We start from the raw sequence: 18712 nt of genomic DNA on the forward strand, positions 1-18712 counted from the left end.
TTGAGCAAAACAAAGGGGCTACAGGCCCCATGCAAGTCTGAAAAACAGTGGGGCAGTAAAATCTTAAAGCTCCAAAATGATCTCGTTTGAATCCATGTCTCACATCCAGGTCATGCTGGTGCAAGAGGTAGATTCCCATGGTCTTGGGAAGCTCCACTGCTGTGGCTTTGCTAAGTACAGATTCCCTCCCATCTGCTTTCACAGGCTGGCATTGAGTGTTTGCAGCTTTTCAAGGTGCACGATGCAAGCTGTTGGTGGATTTCCAGTTCTAGGGTCTGGGGATGCTGGCCCTCTTCTCAGGTCTACCAGGTGGTGCCCCAGTAGGGACTCTGCAAAGGGGCTCCAACCCCACTTTTCCCATCTGCAGTGCTCTAGCAGAGGTTCTCCATGAGGGCCCTGCCTTTGCAGCAAACTTCTGCCTGGGCATCCAGGTATTTCCATACATCCTCTGTAATCTAGGTGGAGGTTCCCAAACCTTAATCCTTGACTTCTGTGCACTCACAGGCTTAACACCACATGGAAGTACCCTCTGAAGCCATGGCCTGAGGTCTGTGTTGGCCCCTTTCAGCCATGCCTGGAGTGGCTGGGACACATGGCGCCAATTCCCTAGGCTGCACACAGTACAGAGACCCTGAGCCTGGCTCACAAAACCATTTTTTTTCCTAGGCTTCCAGGCCTGTGATAGGAGGAGCTGCCACATAGACCTCTAACATGGCCTGGAGACATTTTCCCCATTGTCTTGGGGATTAACATTCAGCTTCTTGTTACTTATGCAAATTTCTGCAGCCAGCTTGAATTTCTCCTCAGAAAATGGGATTTTCTTCTCTATTTTATTGTCAGGCTTCAAATTTTCCAAACTTTTATGCTCTGCTTTCCTTATAAAACTAAATGCTTTTAACAGCACCCAAGTCACCTCTTGAATGCTTTGCTGCTTAGCATTTCTTCCTGATGGTGGAAATTTCTTCCTGGTGGAAATTTCTTCCCAGATACCCAAAATCATCTCTCTCCAGTTGAAAGTTCCACAAATCTCTAAGGCAGGGGTAAAATGCCACCAATCTCTTTGCTAAATCATAACAAGAGCCATCTTTGCTCCAGTTCCCAACAAGTTTCTCATCTCTATCTGAGACCACCTCAGCCTGGATTTTACTGTCTATATGATTATCAGCATTTTGGTCAAAGCCATTCAACAAGTCTTAAGAAAGTTCCAAACTTTCTCACATCTTTCTGTCTCCTTCTGAGCCCTCCATACTGTTCCAACCTCTGCCTGTTACTCAGTTCCAAAGTCACTTCCACATTTTCAGGTATCTTTTCATCAGCACCCCACTCCTGGTACCAATTTACTGTATTAGTCCATTTTCATGCTGCTGATAAAGACATACCCAAGACTGGGCAATTCACAAAAAAAAGAGGTTCAATGGACTCACAGTTCAGTGTGGATGGGGAAGCCTCACAATCATGGCAGAAGGTGAAAGCCATGTTTCACATGGCAGCAGACTAGAGAAGAGAGATTGTGCAGGGAAACTCCCCTTTATAAAATCATCAGATCTTGTGAGACCCAGTCACCATCATGAGAACAACATGGGAAAGACTCACCCCCATGATTCAACCACCTCCCACTGGGTCCCTCCCACAACACATTGGAATTGTGAGAGCCGCAATGCAAGATGAGATTTGGGTGGGTACACAGCCAAACCATACCAGAAGACTTGAGGATTTCATGATTCTCAGCATCCCTCAAGTTCTGAGATTCAGTATGTTTATGTTTTGATTGTTTCCAAAGTGGCTTTTCAATGAGAGAGGCAGCTATGTGAAATGATAGGAGGTTTATGTCCTGGCTCTTGAGTCAGGCTGCCTGGGCTAGATGCCAGCTCAGTTCTTACCACCTGTGAGACTGGGCAAATTTTGATCACTCCTGTGCTTCCCTTTCCTCATCTGTGAAATGGATATATTTATAGTTCCTGTCTCAAAAGTGTTAGGTTGGTGCAAAATAATCATGGTTTTTGCCATTTTTCTTGATGGCAAAAACCACGATTATTTTGCACCAATCTAACAGTTGTGCGGATTAAATGAGATCAAATGGGCAGAGCCTTTGGTCAGTAAATAAATACTAGCTATTATTGTCAAATCAGCCAGTGCATTTTGCCTTACCTTCCTCCAAAGAACTTGCAAATTTAATTAGCTAATTCTGTCTAGTGGTGGTGTTTATGTGTTGCAGGAATAGTTCGTGATAGGTCAGTTTCCTTTTTGTTATTAACAAGGACATTATAATCCAAATACAGAAACTGAAAATCAACCGCAATATATAAAAGTGAAGTTATCAGATTTCTGTCTAGTCTTATCTACAGACAAATATTAAAATTTTAAGGAAGCACCATTAGTTAATACTAGAACTCAATTTGTATTAATCCCTTTATTCAGTGATGTTTGTTTTCACCTACTTAATTTGCATTCTTGAGTCCAGCCTTCAGAGGATGTTTACTTTTCTGGATTTTTTGCTTGAAAGCAAAGATCAGAAAGACATTGGAAGGATATGAGGTGACTTATTTAGGGCTGCTGCCTCAAGGGTGCCAGGTCTTGGTGTGAATCTTGAGCACATAAAGTTAAGTAGATGCTAGAATTTGAGCTCCAAATAAGAACCTTATGTTCTATACTCAATCCCACTCAAAAATCAAATTATGTTTACTGTAGGGTAAGACAGAGGACCAGATGGAAGAAGATGTAGAGGTCAAAACGCAAGTAAAACATATACCTAGACATAATTTAGTATTTTTCTTATTCATATCCTTACCTGTCACTAACAGTTTACCTAACCTAGTTTAAATTTAAGTAAAATAAAATCCTTTTTCCCCCTTTACTTATTGATAATTTTAAAAAAGGAGATAAAGGATTCTTCCCACCCTTGCCTAACCACCCCAGATCCTGCAAGAGCAACTTTCTACATCTGTGTCTGGGCATGTTTTGATGTATTCCACCTTAGCCCCCTACGAGATGGGCTCATTGTCCAAGCACTTTACTTCTGGCAAGGATTTTCCAGGGAACTGACTGTGTAAGTAAAATGTGTAAGGGGGCCGGGTGTGGTGGCTCATGTTTGTAATCACAGCACTTTGGGAGGCTGAGGCGGGTGGATCACTTGAGGCCAGGAATTTGAGACAAGCCTAGCCAGTGCAGTGAAACCCTGTTCCTGCTAAAAATACAAAAATTAGCTGGGTATGGTGGTGCATGCCTGTAGTCCCTGCTACTCAGGAAGCTATGCAGGAGAATCAATTGAGCCTGGGAGGCGGAGGTTGCAATGAGCCAAGATCACATAGCACCTCAGCCCAGGCAACAGAACAAGATTCTGTTTCAAATAAAAAAATGTGTAAGGGGTTGGTAAAATGTGTACTACATTCACAGTATCCTCCTTTAAGTTGAATTTTAAAAGCAAACCTGTTACTACTATTTAATTCTATATAGCAGCAGCTCCTAGAAATCTAGGTTAAAGCAAATTAAAGCATAGAACATTTGGACAGCAGAATGTAGGGCAATATTGTTGTTCATGGGACGTTCATTATGTCAAGGGAAACTGGCAATAGCCCTGGGCAAGCTAGATTTAGAAAGAAAGGCTTTCATAAAAATGTTATGAGCACCAATATAACCATACATCCTAAAGCCCTCTTTTGTAAATTCTATTATTTTCCCAACATAACCCTCTAAACATCCACATCCATTTATGGAAATCAAAGAATATTCTCAGGTAAGACGTCCTACTTTCTCAAATGTACTTTTTGTCCTGCAAGATATTATTTATTTATGTAAAATATTTTAAATTGTATGGGTACATAATAGTTGTACATACTTATGGGGTGCATGTGATATTTTGATACAAGCATACAACGTGTAGTGATCAAATCAGGATAGCTGGGATATCCATCACCTCAAACATTTATCATTTATTTGTGTTGAGAGCATTCCAAATCTACTCCTCTAGCTACTTTGAAAGATACAATAAATGATCGTTAACTAAAGTTACCCAATTGTGCTGCCCAAACACTAGATCTTATTCTCACTGTCTAATTGTATTTTTTATGCATTCGCTGACCCCTCTTCATACTCTGCCTACATATTACCCCTCCCAGGCTGTGGTAACCATCATTTTATGCTTTACCTCCATGAGATCAATTTTCTTAGCGCCCTCACATGAGTGACAACATGCAATATTTGTCCTTCTGTGCCTGGCTTATTCACTTAACATAATGTCCTCCAGTTCCATCCATGCTGCTGGAAATGACAGGATTTTATTTTTTATGGTGGAATAATATCCCATCATGTATATATATACCACATTTTCTATATTCATTTATCCACTGATAAATGCTTAGGTTGGTTCCGCACCTTGGTTGTGGTGAATAGTGCCCTATAGGATACTTAATTTGGCCTTGTGTTTTTGAACTTTTGGATTTTTGTGATGTTGGAGATCCAACCAAAATTTCTGAAATCTGCTCTTTACTTGGCAACATCTTGACACCTTGTTCTAAACCTCGAAAATTATATTGATTACACAACAAAGATAGGGCAGAATTCATTCTTCATTTATCCCTCTATTGCCTTTTTGGGATAATAGAAGAAAGGATGCCAAGACTTGAGCTATGATCTGAAAGTATATTGAATGAAACAAAAGATATTCTTACTTAAGTATACTATGAAAGATATATCTGGCATTCAAGCCAGTTTTACTGCTCTGTGTGAGGGAGGATACTTTTCTTGCAAGCAAGAGATTGTTGTTAGCCAACTGTATTAGTTTGCTAAAGCTGTCATAACAGGTACCACAAACTGGATGGCTTAGAACAATACACACTTATTGCCTCACTGTTCTAAAGGCTAGAAGTCTGAAATAAAGGTATCAATAGGGCGATTATCCCTCTGGAACTTGTAGGGGAAGGATTCTTTCTTGCCTCTTCCTGGCTGCTGCTGGTTGCTGGCAACTTTAAGTGTTCCTTGGTTTATAGACGCATCACTCCAATCTTCCACCTTCTCATGGCCACCTTCCTAATGTGCATATCAGTTTCTGTGTCAAAATTTTTCTTTTCATAAGGACATCAGTCACAGTGGATTCAGGATCACCTTGAAGACCTCATTTTAATTTGATTGCCTCTTTTAAAACCCTATGTCTAAATAAGGTCACATTCCAAGGTTACTGAGAGTTGGGACTTCAACATATCTTTTGGAAGAGGAAGGACACAATTCAACCCATGACACCAGCTTAAGCAAAAAGAGAATTTATTGGAAATATATGAGGCGGTTTATTTAAAGAGAGAGCTAAGGAGTGAGGACTTGATGGGTAAAAGCATGCTGCAAAAGATCCAAGGAGCAGGAATTAATCCCCAGCCCTGCCAGGGGGCTGCTGCTGGGATAAAAGGCCCTCTGCTGACCTGCCCACCTTCTATCCCTCTGCAGGACATTGAGTCCCAGGAGAAAGTCTGATTGGGTCACCCCTAGGCTAGAAAAGTCACAGCCCCGTCATTTGTTTTCCCAATAATACTATAGCAACAGCAAAGAGATAACTCCCGAAGGATTTGAAGTGCTATTAACAAAGAGAAAAGAGGAAGGATGTTAAATGGAAAGAAACTTGCCCCCAACGGGAAATCAAGAAGGAAACAAAATTTGAAAAAAAAAAAAAGAGTATATTTCATCCACTTCAAATTCATCATTAATTCTATGTTAATAATAAACCCCTGATGATTATGAATATCACCGTTCAGAGAAATTTGCTACTCAGATATAATTTGTCTTTCTTGTAAGCCAACAGTATGGAGGGAATCCAGCTAATCATGATTCTTTCAATGACTGAGTTATCTTTAGTTTGATTTTGCGGCCGTGTCAGAATTATAATGGAGACAATGGTTTTTCTGAGCAAGCCACTATCCCATTCTTCGATTTGTTGTTTCTTGCACTCTGGCCCAGATCAGGATGCCCCACCGAGCTTGCTGGATACAAGGAGCTTTTAGCACAATGTCGTCAGCTGCTCCTCAATGCCTTGTAGGAAAGGGGGTATTTCTCCTCTCCCTGCTCCTGAGGCACCTGCTTCTCATGCTCCAACACGGGGCTCTCCTCATTCCACCCTCTCTCTCAACCCATCCTACTACCACCTCTTCAAAGAATATAGCCATTGTTATGTTAGTTATGCTTTGAATTAAGAAAAGAAGAGGTGGGAAAAATTAACAAAGTGAACTGCATAAAATGAGGGGTGTATGAGGGTGGTTCATCACTAAATGGTATAAAACCTTAAAGAATAGACTTAGCCTCCAGGCTCTTTTTCCATTTATATTTTGTACTCTCCCAAAGAGAAATAAATGATAGATCTACTGTAGCATTCTGCCTGTTGTGAAATTCCATGCCATGCCTGGGCATGGAACAGGTGATCTCCAAGGCCAGAATAACATGCAGGAATGGTCTAGAAGTTAGAGGCCAGACTGTTGAATGGGCAGGTTGTACCTCTGTCTGGAGGCAGGAAGAAAGCTAGTATCATAGGCAGAACATGGAATCAAAAGAGAGTGAGCACTGTGTCCCAAGAGAGAGGTCAGACCCTAATAAATGGAAGTGGGGTGGTCTCATCCAGTAGACAGGAAATGATGGAGCAGGAAATATTCAAAATTTTACATTCTTAGTATCCCAGAAACATTTAAATGGTTTGTCCCAGAAGTGATGCCTGTCAATTCTGTTCGTGATTCATTGGTCAGGACTAGTCCCTTGGTCCCATCCAGCCATAAAGATTCCAAGAAGTGTACGTGTTTGGAAGGAGGAAACTGAGTATCCTTAGCAATAACTCACACTTAGTAATAACTCACACTTGTCAACATGCAAGCTCCAGGTTGTTCACCAACAGGCTCTGATTCAGGAGATCCTTGGGATCTGCATTTAAAAAAGGCTTCCTCAGGTGAGTTTGATTCAGCATGGCAGGGATGGGGGGATGGAGGGGAATCCTTGAACCACAATTTAAAAAAAAACACTGACTTAGAGCTGCACTTCCATGTAGGCAGGTGATCAAGGGTACGGGGACAAATCTGAGACACAGTGGTTAGAGCCCAGATGTAGAGCTATGCCTGGGTCACCTCAAGTTGTAATCAAATAGATTTCAGTTGCCTGGATACTGAGGCCCAGAGGGCTGGGTAGAGGCTCCTCAATGCACAGGCATCGGGATAGTGTTGGAACAGTGCTAGAAATAGAAAAGACCTTCTGGTGTGTGTGGACCTCCTCCAGATATTGGGAGATGGAGAGGACTGCGGGGCCAACTGCAGGCAATGATCCTGAGATGTGATCCAAAGCATATATTAATATTTATATTAACAGAAACTCACAGGCCAGTATATCATATTGTATTATATAATCACTTTTCCTTTCCTCTGTTCTTTTCTCCCTTCTCTCTTCCTTCTTTTTCCCTTCCTCTGCCACTTGCTCTCCTCTTTTTATCCATTATTCTTTCTTTTATTTCCTGATTTTTATTCTCTGCTTCCCCTCCAACTCTTCTCCTCAATGTTTGCTCTTCTCTACCCCTTGCTCCATCCCCTCTTCCTCCCCTCTTCTCTCTCATATATTCTCTTTTCTCTCCCTCCCATTCCTCCTTGCCCATGCCTATGCTCTGCCCTCTATTCTCTCTCCAGGTATTACGCCATCTGCTGCCAGCCTTTGGTCTACAGGAACAAGATGACCCCTCTGCGCATCGCATTAATGCTGGGAGGCTGCTGGGTCATCCCCACGTTTATTTCTTTTCTCCCTATAATGCAAGGCTGGAATAACATTGGCATAATTGATTTGGTGAGTATCCACACAGACCCCACTGGTTTACTGTCTGATCAACTTTGCATGGGATTCCTAAATGAATAAATAATATTAGATTGAGTATTCTAAGAATCTGATAGTGGTCTGGGTGATTTTTTTTTTAAAGCTAACACTTTTGAATGCTTACTGACAAAAATCCTCTCCTTAACCCAACTTTAGTTAGACTTTTCTGAATCCTTGTCCCATCTAGGTCTTGACTTTTGGATTTCTGTGTCTGTTTTTGCATCACCCAATTTTAGCAAGAATCTTGCTAAGTTGGTTTAGCCAGAATCCCCCACCCTTGATATTTGACTGGATTCTTCATCCTCCACCATCTCCCAGGTGATGTATGATCACCTTGGCCTGTCTTCAGCAAGAGCCCTGCTAGGTTTGTTTAGCTAGAATCCTCTCTTACTCCTGATGTTTCCTATTGGTAATTTTCCATCCACTAACCCCCACTCACCATGCTGTTTGGCTATAAATTTCCACTTTCCATTGTTGTATTTCAATCTCTCTCTTCTACTACAAAACCCCATCACGGTAGTCCCTACAACCTATGTTGATAGTCCTGAATAAAGTCTGCTTTACTGCTTTAACAAATGTCATGAATAATTTTTTTCTTTAACATAGCTGTATGCTAGAGAGTATGCTAAATACTTTATATATAATCTTGAAAACCTCCTTGTGGGGAAAGTATAGTTATTTCCCCCATTTCTCAGATGAGAAAACCCAGGCTCACAAGCTTATGTAGGTTAAGGTTAAGTAGCATACCCAATGTCACACAGCTTGTAGATAACTGAACAAGTATTCAAAGCTTAGACTCCAGGGCCTGAGGCATATCATTTGCCCCAAAAGGTTTTTATTCCATTTTATGTGGAGAGTCTATAAGGCTGATGTACTAGTCCATTTTTACACTGCTGATAAAGACAAACCCCAGATTGGGTAATTTATAAAGAAAAGGAGGCTTAATGGACTCACAGTTCCACATGCCTGGGGAGGACTCACAATCATGGCGGAAGGCAAAAGTCACATCTTACATGGCTGCAGGCAAGAGATAATGGGAGCCAAGTGAAGGGGGTTTCCCCTTTATAAAACCATCAGATCTCATGAGACATATTCACTACCATGAGAAAAGTATGGGGGAAACCACCCCCATAATTCAGTTATCTCCCACCAGGTCCCTCCTACAACATGTGAGAATTATGGGAGGAGCTACAGTTCAAGATGAGATTTGGGTGGGGACACAGCCAAACCGTATCAGCTGACGTGGACCTGAAGAAAATATGTCATGTGGGTAGAGGCTGCCGGGGAATGAAGACAGCTCCAGGCTAAAAGTTGAGAGAAGTAAGCCCTGAGCCCAGCTTGAACTGTCTCACTTCCTGAAGCACTGCGATGAGAAGATCCATTGGTTCTCAGTGGAGAAGAAGGTCTACCAGGGATCTAGGAGGGCATGCAATATATGCCAGGCATTATTCCAATCCCTGTGCATTGGTTCTCCAGATAAACATAACTAATATGTGTGTGTGTGTGTGTGTGTGTGTGTGTGTAGAGAGAGAGAGAGAGAGAGATACTGTAAGGAATTAGTTCATGTGATTATGGACGTTTACCAGTAGCAAGATCTACAGTCAGCAAGCTAGAGTCCCAGGAGAGCCAATAGCATAGTTCCTGTCCAAATGCAGGCACACTAGAGCCCAGGAGAGTCAATGTTTTAGTTTGAGTCCAAAGGCAGGAAAAAACTGATATCACAGCTTGAAGGCAGTAAGGCAGCATGAGTTCTCTGCTCTTCAAGCCTTCAGTGGATTGCATGAGGTTCACCTGCATTGGGAAAGGCAGTCTACTGATTCAAATGTTAATCTCATCCAAAAATTTCCTCAAAGACACACCCAGAATAATGCTTGACTAAATGTGTAGGTACCCTATGCCTGGTCAAGTTCACAAAAAATTAACCATCTCATTCTGTCTAGATACTAACCTTTAAGAGTCCTCCAGCTTTAACATACTAAACTTATAATGAAGATCAAAATCTATGATCTGGATTCTTTAGCAGGGATATATACTCCATAAGGAAGTTGTCAGGCACTCACTTTAAAAGTGGTCCCAGGATACATCGAGATGTGGGAAGGGGAGTGGAGAGGAGAGATTAAGAGCAACAGGACCCTCAAGAGAAGGAGCTGCCCTTTCCTCTTTTCACCCCATTCTTAGCCCTTAGTCCTGCCTTGTTCTCTTTCAAGGAAAGGAGTCTAAACCAAGGCCTGGGCCAGGATTTTCATGTCAGAACAAGTATTCCTTGGGATTCTGAAAGAAATGCCGGAGGCAGGAGAGTGAATTAGAAGGGTAACTGCATGGACATTGTTTGAATCCTATCCAATTTATTTTAAACTGTCAGTTTTACCATTCCTGGAGGAAATGAAATCCAAATTTTCAACAATTATTATTGCTCCAAGAATAATAATGGCCAGTAAATGTTGAACACTTACTATGTATGTATGAAGCCCCCTGTTAATCATTATTCCTGAGAACCTCACTTAGGCTTCACAACAACATTATGAAGTAGATCCTATCATTGTCCTCATTTTATAGATCAGCGAACAGAGGATCAGGGAGATTATTCACTAAAGTAATTGGTAGGAAGTAGTGGGGACTGTGTCTGAGCCCAGGCTTTGGATTCCAGAGTCTATGCTCTTAATTTATATGCTAAACTTATTTCCTAATGGAGAAGATTTTTGGAAGCATATGCTTCTGTGCATTGGGAACTTCTGATGAGGGATCAGCACTTCTACCTCCTGAGTAGAATTTCTAAAGAAAACAACCCAGAAAGATTTTGTTCACTTAGAATGAGCCAAAGGGATTGCCTATTAAATTTTAATCATGGTTTAAAATGGACCCTAATTCACCTAAATGGGAAATGGAGCATCTGTTTACTGTTAACATGACTGATATTCATATCTGTCCACTCATTTGCACACTGAACCTGCCTAGAGAGAAGCTAGCACAATCCACATGGTCATGTTGTTGGCAGCAATTAAATTTTATAAAGTCATTGCAAACACTGAATTGGTAAATACTGAATCTTTGCTTCCAGGAAAAATACAGGATTAGGTTCCTGTGAGTCTCTGGTCACAACATTTTCGTCAGCCAATCAACGCACAACCTTGTTTGATGTGTGTTTGTGCTTAAAAACCCCTATTTAATTTATATGTTGACTCATTAGCACTGCAGTCGTGGACAAGGCACTATAACTCATGCCTGAATGAAGCTTATCTAAAACATGTATTTTCTCTGTAAATCACATCACAGCCTTCTTGCAATTACGAACACCAGACAGCACTTCAGCAGTACACTTAGGGTCCATTTTAAACCATGAAATCCCCATCAAAAAGCACAAAAGGCAAAATATGTGCCAGCAAATAGCAAAAGGGACAGTTGTTGAAGTGAAACAAGATGATAGAGCATTGCCTTGTTTGACTTCAGCTGGAAACACACCTATCAGGAAACAATGCTTCCACTGCTTTGTGCACATGCATGTCTACAAATGACCATAAAAACACTGTGAAAGCACCTCAAGTATTGATTTGGGGGATTTAGGAAGTTACAAATAAATTTTAGTGAGTAGATTAATTCACAATTATGGAATCCATGCATAATGATGACCAGTTATATACCCACACATATAAACATACACATACGTGCAGGTACAGATGCCCAAGGCAGAAACCTACTCCAAGGACTTTCTTCCTTTGCTCAATGGAATCAGCTGTGCTTTTAAAGCTAAGCTTGCTAGAAATGTCCTAATCCATCCCCAAATTTTACAAATTGGTAACCACATCCACCCAATGCAGGGTTGTTAACGTAATGGGAAAGAAACCACCTAAAAATTCAGTATTCACATAATAATTTTCTCATTTATGTTCCTAAACCTAGACCCTGCTTTCTCTTTCCATCATCACTACCATTTATTAAATATTTATAGACAATATACTAAATTCTTCACATGTTTCAATATCATCTAACCAACACAATATTACTATGTTTAATATTCATTTTATAAAGGAAATTTTACAACTTCAAAGTCTAAGCTCGTAACAGCTGCACTGTTCATTTATTCATTCATTCAAGAAATAATTGAATGCCCACTATGTTGCATAGGCAATTGAGAAATTAATGGTAAAAAAAATTTCAGTTCATATGGCATTTAAAATGTAGTGAGGAGAAAGTATGATATATTTCAGGTGTTACATTTTATTTAAAAAAAAAACACAAAAACAAGTAAAAAGTGAGTGATTTACACATGACATTCACCTTCCTTAATAAAATATTGCTGAAGCAGAGTCCTGCAGGAAGAGGGAAAGTAAGTCATGTAAGCACTAAGAAAAAAAGTGTTTTGGAACAAAATTGCAATAATCATAAAGGCCCTGGAGTGGGAGCATGCTTGGGTAGTTCAAGGAATGGCCTAGAAGATTACAGACAGCAGTGAGCAAGGAGGAAATTGGTAAGAAAAGTAGAGGTCAGAGAGGTAGCCTGGAGTCAGATTGTGGCTACTCAGAGTGATAGAAGAAGCTTTCAAGGGTTTGGGTGAGAGGAATGACATTATTTGCTCTATATTTTAAAAGAATCATTCTGGCTACTCTATAGAGAATGACTGTGGAATGGCAGAAAACAGTGAAAACTTTTGGGAAGGAATTACAATTATTCTGGCAAGTGATGATGCTAACTTGGACTAGGATGATAGCAATTTGAGGTGGTAAGAAATGGTCAGATTTCGCATATTCTTTTGCTCTAAAATTAATTATTTTTCAGGCCCCAACCATACTTGAGAATCTAATTCAGGTGCTTAGGGTACATTATTGAACAGTATAGACAATGACCCACATCCTTGTAAAGTATATTCTAACAAAGAGAGGCAGACAATAAGTGATGAGATGAAAATAAGTAGAGGAGATTAAAAATAAGCAGATATCTAGGATGTTAGGAGATGGTAAGTACTATGAAAAAGCAGGTGAACGGGATAACAGATTGTAAATAGGTGTTAAACTAGGCTTTATTGAGAAGGTGATGTTTCAGTTACAGCTTTAAGGAGGTTGGGGAGCTGTACTTGTGGATATCTCGGAGAACATACCAGGCTAGAAAAATAGCAAGTGCAAAGTGCTGTGGCAGAATATTCCTAACATATCAAGGTTAGTGTGGCTGTTGCAGAGTAAATGAGGGAGGGAAATGTAGGAGAGGAAGTAAAAAAATATATAGGAGAAAGATCGTGTAGGACTTTTCAGGTTATTTTAAGAACATTGACTTTTACTATAAGGAAAATGAGGAGCCATTGCAGAGTATTGAGCAAATGAGTAACATGACCTGAATTATATTGTTAAAGAATCTTTCTGGTTTTCTGTTAAAAAGCAGACAGTAAGGGAGTCTATTGAAGTAATCTGACAGGTGAGAGACAATGGTGCTCCAACCTCAGTGATAACAATCGAGATTGTGATTTAGAATCTGGATCTATTTTGAGGATTTAACCAACATGATTTTTTTTTTTTGAAAAATTAGAAGAGGAATGTGAAAGGAAAACCTAAGTCAAACATGACCCAAAATTTTGGACAGAGCAACTAGAAGATTAGAGTGAGTGACCATCAATCTAGATGAGAATACTGTGCGTAAGTTTATAGGGTGGGGAGAGTCAAATGCTTGGCTTTTTTATTTATTTGAGATACCTATTAGATATGCAAGTGGAGATATCAAGTAAGGAGCTTAATATCAAATTCTGCAGTTCCTAGGAGATCCCGATCAGAAAGAAAAAAAAGTGGACCATTCTCAAAGATTAGATGCTATTTAAATCCATATGACTAGATGAGATCACCTGAAGAATGCAGGTAGATACAGAATAGAAGAGGCCTAAGGAACGAAGGGCAGTAAAGGACAGTCGGAAGGAACAGCCAGTGAGGAAGAAAACAAAGAAAGAGAAAATTGTCTTGGAAGCAAATATGCCTTAAAATATATTATAAGGAAGGAGAGAGAATTGGGTTTCTAGATAAGGAGGGAACTGTCATAAGCATGACTGTCAATGCTACATAAAACACACTGAATTAAATACAAAATATGAAGATTAAATAAAATACTCTTTGAAAGATTAGAAAATAACTGAAGCAAATAAGACTTAGTAGCCATACTCTCAAAGAGAAAAAGAAGGCCTCTACTATTTCCTTTGAGGCCTTTACTGAGTCATATAAGGTCTGTGTAAAAGTAACTGTGGTTTTTGCCATTGAAAGTAATGCATTAAACATAACCTAAACATGATTGAGGTGTTCTTTTCATATTCCATCTGCTTGCCAGAAGAAAATTAAATTATTTCTGGAATAGGCTACTACCATCCAAAGCACCTGTACTTTTTTATATATAATGTCTGTCCTTTAATTAAGTCACCAGACCTTGTAGGAAGCAAGACTAAATGGCCAAAAACCATGAACATAGAAAGACAACAGAAACAGTCTCATAGGCAATCTAGATAATGGAGTAATTAGATAAGGAGCATCTAAAAAAAAAAAAAAAAGGGAATTTTTGGCTGGGCACGGTGGCTCATGCCTGTAATCCCAGCACTTTGGGAGGCCAAGGTGGGCAGATCACGAGGTCAAGAGTTCAAGACCGGCCTGGCCAATATGGTGAATCCCCATCTCTACTAATAATGCAAAAATTAGCAGGGCATGGTGGAATGCGCCTTTAATCCCAGCTACTCAGGAGACTGAGGCAGAAGAATCGCTTGAACCCATGAGGCGGAGGCTGCAGTGAGCCAAGATTGTGCCATTGCACTCCAGCCTGGGTGACAGAGCAAGACCTAGTCTCAAAAAAAAAAAAAGGGGGGGGGGAATTGAATGGAAATACTGCAACTAATAAATATACTGAAATAAATAAGTATAATGATAAATTTAATAGTAGATTTGACATATCTGAGAACACCTGTAGTAAACTGGAATTTAGGTAATATCATTTTTTCATAATGATAACAATATCAAAGAGGATGTTATATCATAACCTCATAATAAAATATTGATTGAAGCACATAGAGATAAATGGATAAAATTTTATTACAGACCATTCTGGTATATATATATACATATATGTATCATATCAGAATATATGTGTGTGTGTCCATACATATACTTATATGTATATGTGTATATATATGTTACATATATATATAATACAGAAAAGTTCTAATGTCCATATAATTAGTATTCTATTTGAAGAGAGAGAGAATGGGGCAGATGTAATATTTGTAGAAATAGTGCCTAAGAATTTTCCAAAAAGATAAACGCTATCGGTCACAGATTCAAGAAACTCTACAAAGCCCCAGCAGGTTAAATAAAGAAGAAAACTATATCTAGAAAATTCATTTTAAAAAATTGCTGAAAATCAAAGACAAGTTGATAAATCTCAAAAGTAATTAGAGAAAAATGATAAATTAAACTTAACAGGGAAAATAAGACTTACAGCTGACCATGCAATAAAATGAAAGAAGTGAGAAGACAATGGAATGACATGTTGAAAATCTACAACTTAGAATTCTATACCCAATGAAAATATGCTTTAAAAATTAAGATGATATTAAGACATTTTCAGGCAAACAAAAATGAAGGGAATTTTTCCACATCAGGGTTTATACTGTGACTTTTATGAGAATTTTTCAGTCAAAAAGAAAATAATCCCAGATAGAAGCACCATAATGCAGGACAGAGTGCAGAGCACTGGAAATGATAAATATGTGGATAGTGTAAGAGAACATTGACTATTAAAATAACAATAATATTAATGTCTTGTGGGTTTTCAAATATATGTAGGATTAAAATGCATGGAAACAATAGCATAAAGGGCAGGCGTGGGGCAGGTAAATGGAGATGGGCTGTTTGGGATCTTTGCATTGCCAAGGAAATGGCAAATGTATGAAATAGACTGTAATGAGTTGTAGCCCCTAAAATAAAGATAATAAAAGAATATATATCCAATAAGCTAATAGGGAGAGAGGTAATGTGTTAATATAAACAGGTATTATTCTGAAAATAAGCAATAAATATGGAAACAAGGAACCAAGAAACAGAAAAGATTAATAGATAACAGTAAGATTATAGACAAACCTAAATCAATTTGTAATTTTAGTAAATATTAAATTATGAAAAGAATAGATGCTAAAAGACAAAGTTGTCAGACTGCATCAAAACAAAATACAAATATATGCTGCTTGTAAGAGAGGACCATTAAATATAAAGTGACAGAAAAATTGAAAATAAAAAAATAGAAATACATACACTATGCAAGTGATAATTCAAGGAAAGTTGGTGTTACTCTGCTATTATAAGTGAGAATAAAATTTAAGGAAAGTAATATTTCTTGAGGTAGAAATATTTCACGATGATAAAAATATCAATTCAGAGGATGATACGTGATAACCTTATAATAGTCTATAAAACAAGATACTGACTATGTTTTGTAGACTCACAAACATTTGTGAGTATATCATATAGGTGTCTATTCTTCATATCTTCATGCATGTGTATATTCACAATGGATGCAGATTGATCCCAAGAAGGGTAAGTGACATTGGGTTAAGCAGCTCCCTTCAGTCAAGAGCTATTTCTAGAGAAGGTTGATGACTAAGACCTGTCAGCAGGCAGTGTTTATAATTGGTGGAAAAGTCCTTCAATCCTTAAGAAAAATACTAGTGTGTCACAGGGTCCAGTACAAATAAGACTTATTCCAGGAATTGTAATGCAATCAATGTAATTCATTGCATCAATAAAAGAAAGGGGAGAAAACCCACATGTTCATTTTGTTACTGCCAAAAATGCTTTGGCAAAATTCAATACCCATTCATGATTTTTTTTAAATCTCATCAAACCAAGAATAGAATGTAATTTCCTTAATCAAGTAGAGGGTGTTGACAAACAATTTATAGCAAATATCATACTTAGTAAATTACTGAAGGCTCATCCCCTAAAACTGGGAGTGAAACAAGGTGTCAACTATTCTCATTTTTATTCAAAATTAGACGGGAGGCCCTATCAAGTTCAATAAAGCAAGAGAAAGTGATATCAGGATTGGAAAGAGAAAAAAATGTAACTGCCATTATTTGCAGATCACATGAGTATTTCCTGGAGAAAATTCAAAAGAATGTAAAGATGAAGTATTAGTTGATATCTAACTTAGCAAAGTTGCTGAATACATAGCCAGCTTACAATAAAAATCCTCACCAAGTTCTACATATTGGCAACAATTAGGAATAAGAATTTTAACATGTTACCATTTACAACAGAATAAAAACATAAAATACTTAGAAACAAATCTAACAAAAGATGTGCAAGATACAAAGAAAATTATAAAATTAAAAAGTATTATTGAAATATACTTAAAAAGACAAAGGGAAGGAATTACCATGTTAATTAATTCGAAGACTTAACATTGTAAAGATGTCAGTTTCCCTTAATCATTTTACTCTCATTCCAATCAAAATCCTAGAAGATCTTTCTAGAAATTGAGATATTAATTTAAATTTTATATGGAAATACTGAGATAAAATATTATCCAAGAGTCTTCAAGAAAAGAAACCACAGTTCAAAGACTTTTATAACTAGATGTCTAAGATGTGTGAAGTTATAGAAGTTAAAGCAGTATATGCAGAGAGAGACAACTCAAGAGAACAAACAGGAAATCCAAACGTGGAGCAACGTGCATATACAGTCCTCTGATTTATGACCAAGGTTACACTGCAGTGCAACTAGGAAAAGATAATCCTTTCAATACATGCTGCAGGGGTCAGTTCAATATCCATATCTTGTACATCATACCATACAGAAAAACTAATTTCAGGTGGGTAGAAGCATTAAATGTAAAAACTGGTCAGGCACAGTGGCTCATGCCTCTAATCCCAGCATTTTGGGAAGCTGAGATGGGCCGATAGTTTGAGCCTAGAGTTCGAGACCAGTCTGAGCAACACAATGAAACCCTGTCTTTACAAAAAATATTTAAAACTTAACTGGGGGTGGTGGCCCACACCTGTAGTCCCAGCTACTAGGGAGGCTGAGGTGGGAGAATTGCTAGAGCCTGGGAGTCAGAGGTTGTAGTGAGCACAACTGCACTCCAGCCTGGGCGACAGAGCAAGATCCTGTAAAAAAAAAAAAAAAAAAAAAAAAAAAAAAAAAAAAAAAAAAAAAAAGACATAAAAATTAACACAATAAAGATATGCTAAGTGATCATGTAAAAGAATGTCTTTACATCTCTTGACAATATCTTTGAGACCGAGTCTCACTCTGTCACCCAGGCTGGAGTGCAGTGGCATGATCCCAGCTCACTGCAACCTCTGCCTCCCGGGTTCAAGTGATTCCAGTGCCTCAGCCGCCCTAGGAGCTAGAATTACAGGTGCCTGCCACCACGCCTGGCTAATTTTTGTATTTTTTTATAGAGACAGTGTTTTGCCATGTTGGCCAAGCCGGTCTTAAACTCCTGGCCTCAAGTGATTTGCCCACCTCGGCCTCGCAAGGTGCTGGGATTACAGGTGTAAGTCACCGCGCCCGGCCGGTATCTTTATACTTAGGCGTAAACAAAGATTTCATAAACAAGATACAAGTACTAACCAAAAGTATAGGTTCTTTTAGAGCTTCTTTGTATCACAAGATACTAGAGTGAAAAGCCATGCCACAGAGTGATATATGTGCAACACATAAATCTGACAAAAGACATCTAGAATATAAAAGAACTATTATGTTAAAAATCAATAAGAAAGAGAGTCACAACTTAATTTTTAAAATGGGAAAATATCTGAATAATCAATTCGAAAGAGGATATCAAAAGGGCAAAACAGTGATTAACATTATTAGTTCTCAGGAGATGCACAGTAAAACTGCAATAAGAAACTGAAGGATTATAATAAACTTAGATTTGA

General features: G+C 38.7%; 1 protein-coding gene across 3 annotated transcripts in view; it reads left to right on the forward strand.

The window, feature by feature from the left end:
• The window catches only part of HTR4 (5-hydroxytryptamine receptor 4), a 200525-nt gene that overhangs the window by 118022 nt on the left and 63791 nt on the right, over positions 1 to 18712 (forward strand). For all 3 annotated transcript variants that reach the window (XM_063643230.1, XM_063643231.1, XM_063643229.1), the window contains exon 5: positions 7638 to 7791. In XM_063643230.1, coding sequence (XP_063499300.1) covers positions 7638 to 7791 — 154 coding nt within the window. The remainder of the gene's footprint in view (positions 1 to 7637; positions 7792 to 18712) is intronic.

The sequence above is a fragment of the Symphalangus syndactylus genome, chromosome 7 (genome assembly GCF_028878055.3).
Source record: "Symphalangus syndactylus isolate Jambi chromosome 7, NHGRI_mSymSyn1-v2.1_pri, whole genome shotgun sequence".
Taxonomy (NCBI): domain Eukaryota; kingdom Metazoa; phylum Chordata; class Mammalia; order Primates; family Hylobatidae; genus Symphalangus; species Symphalangus syndactylus.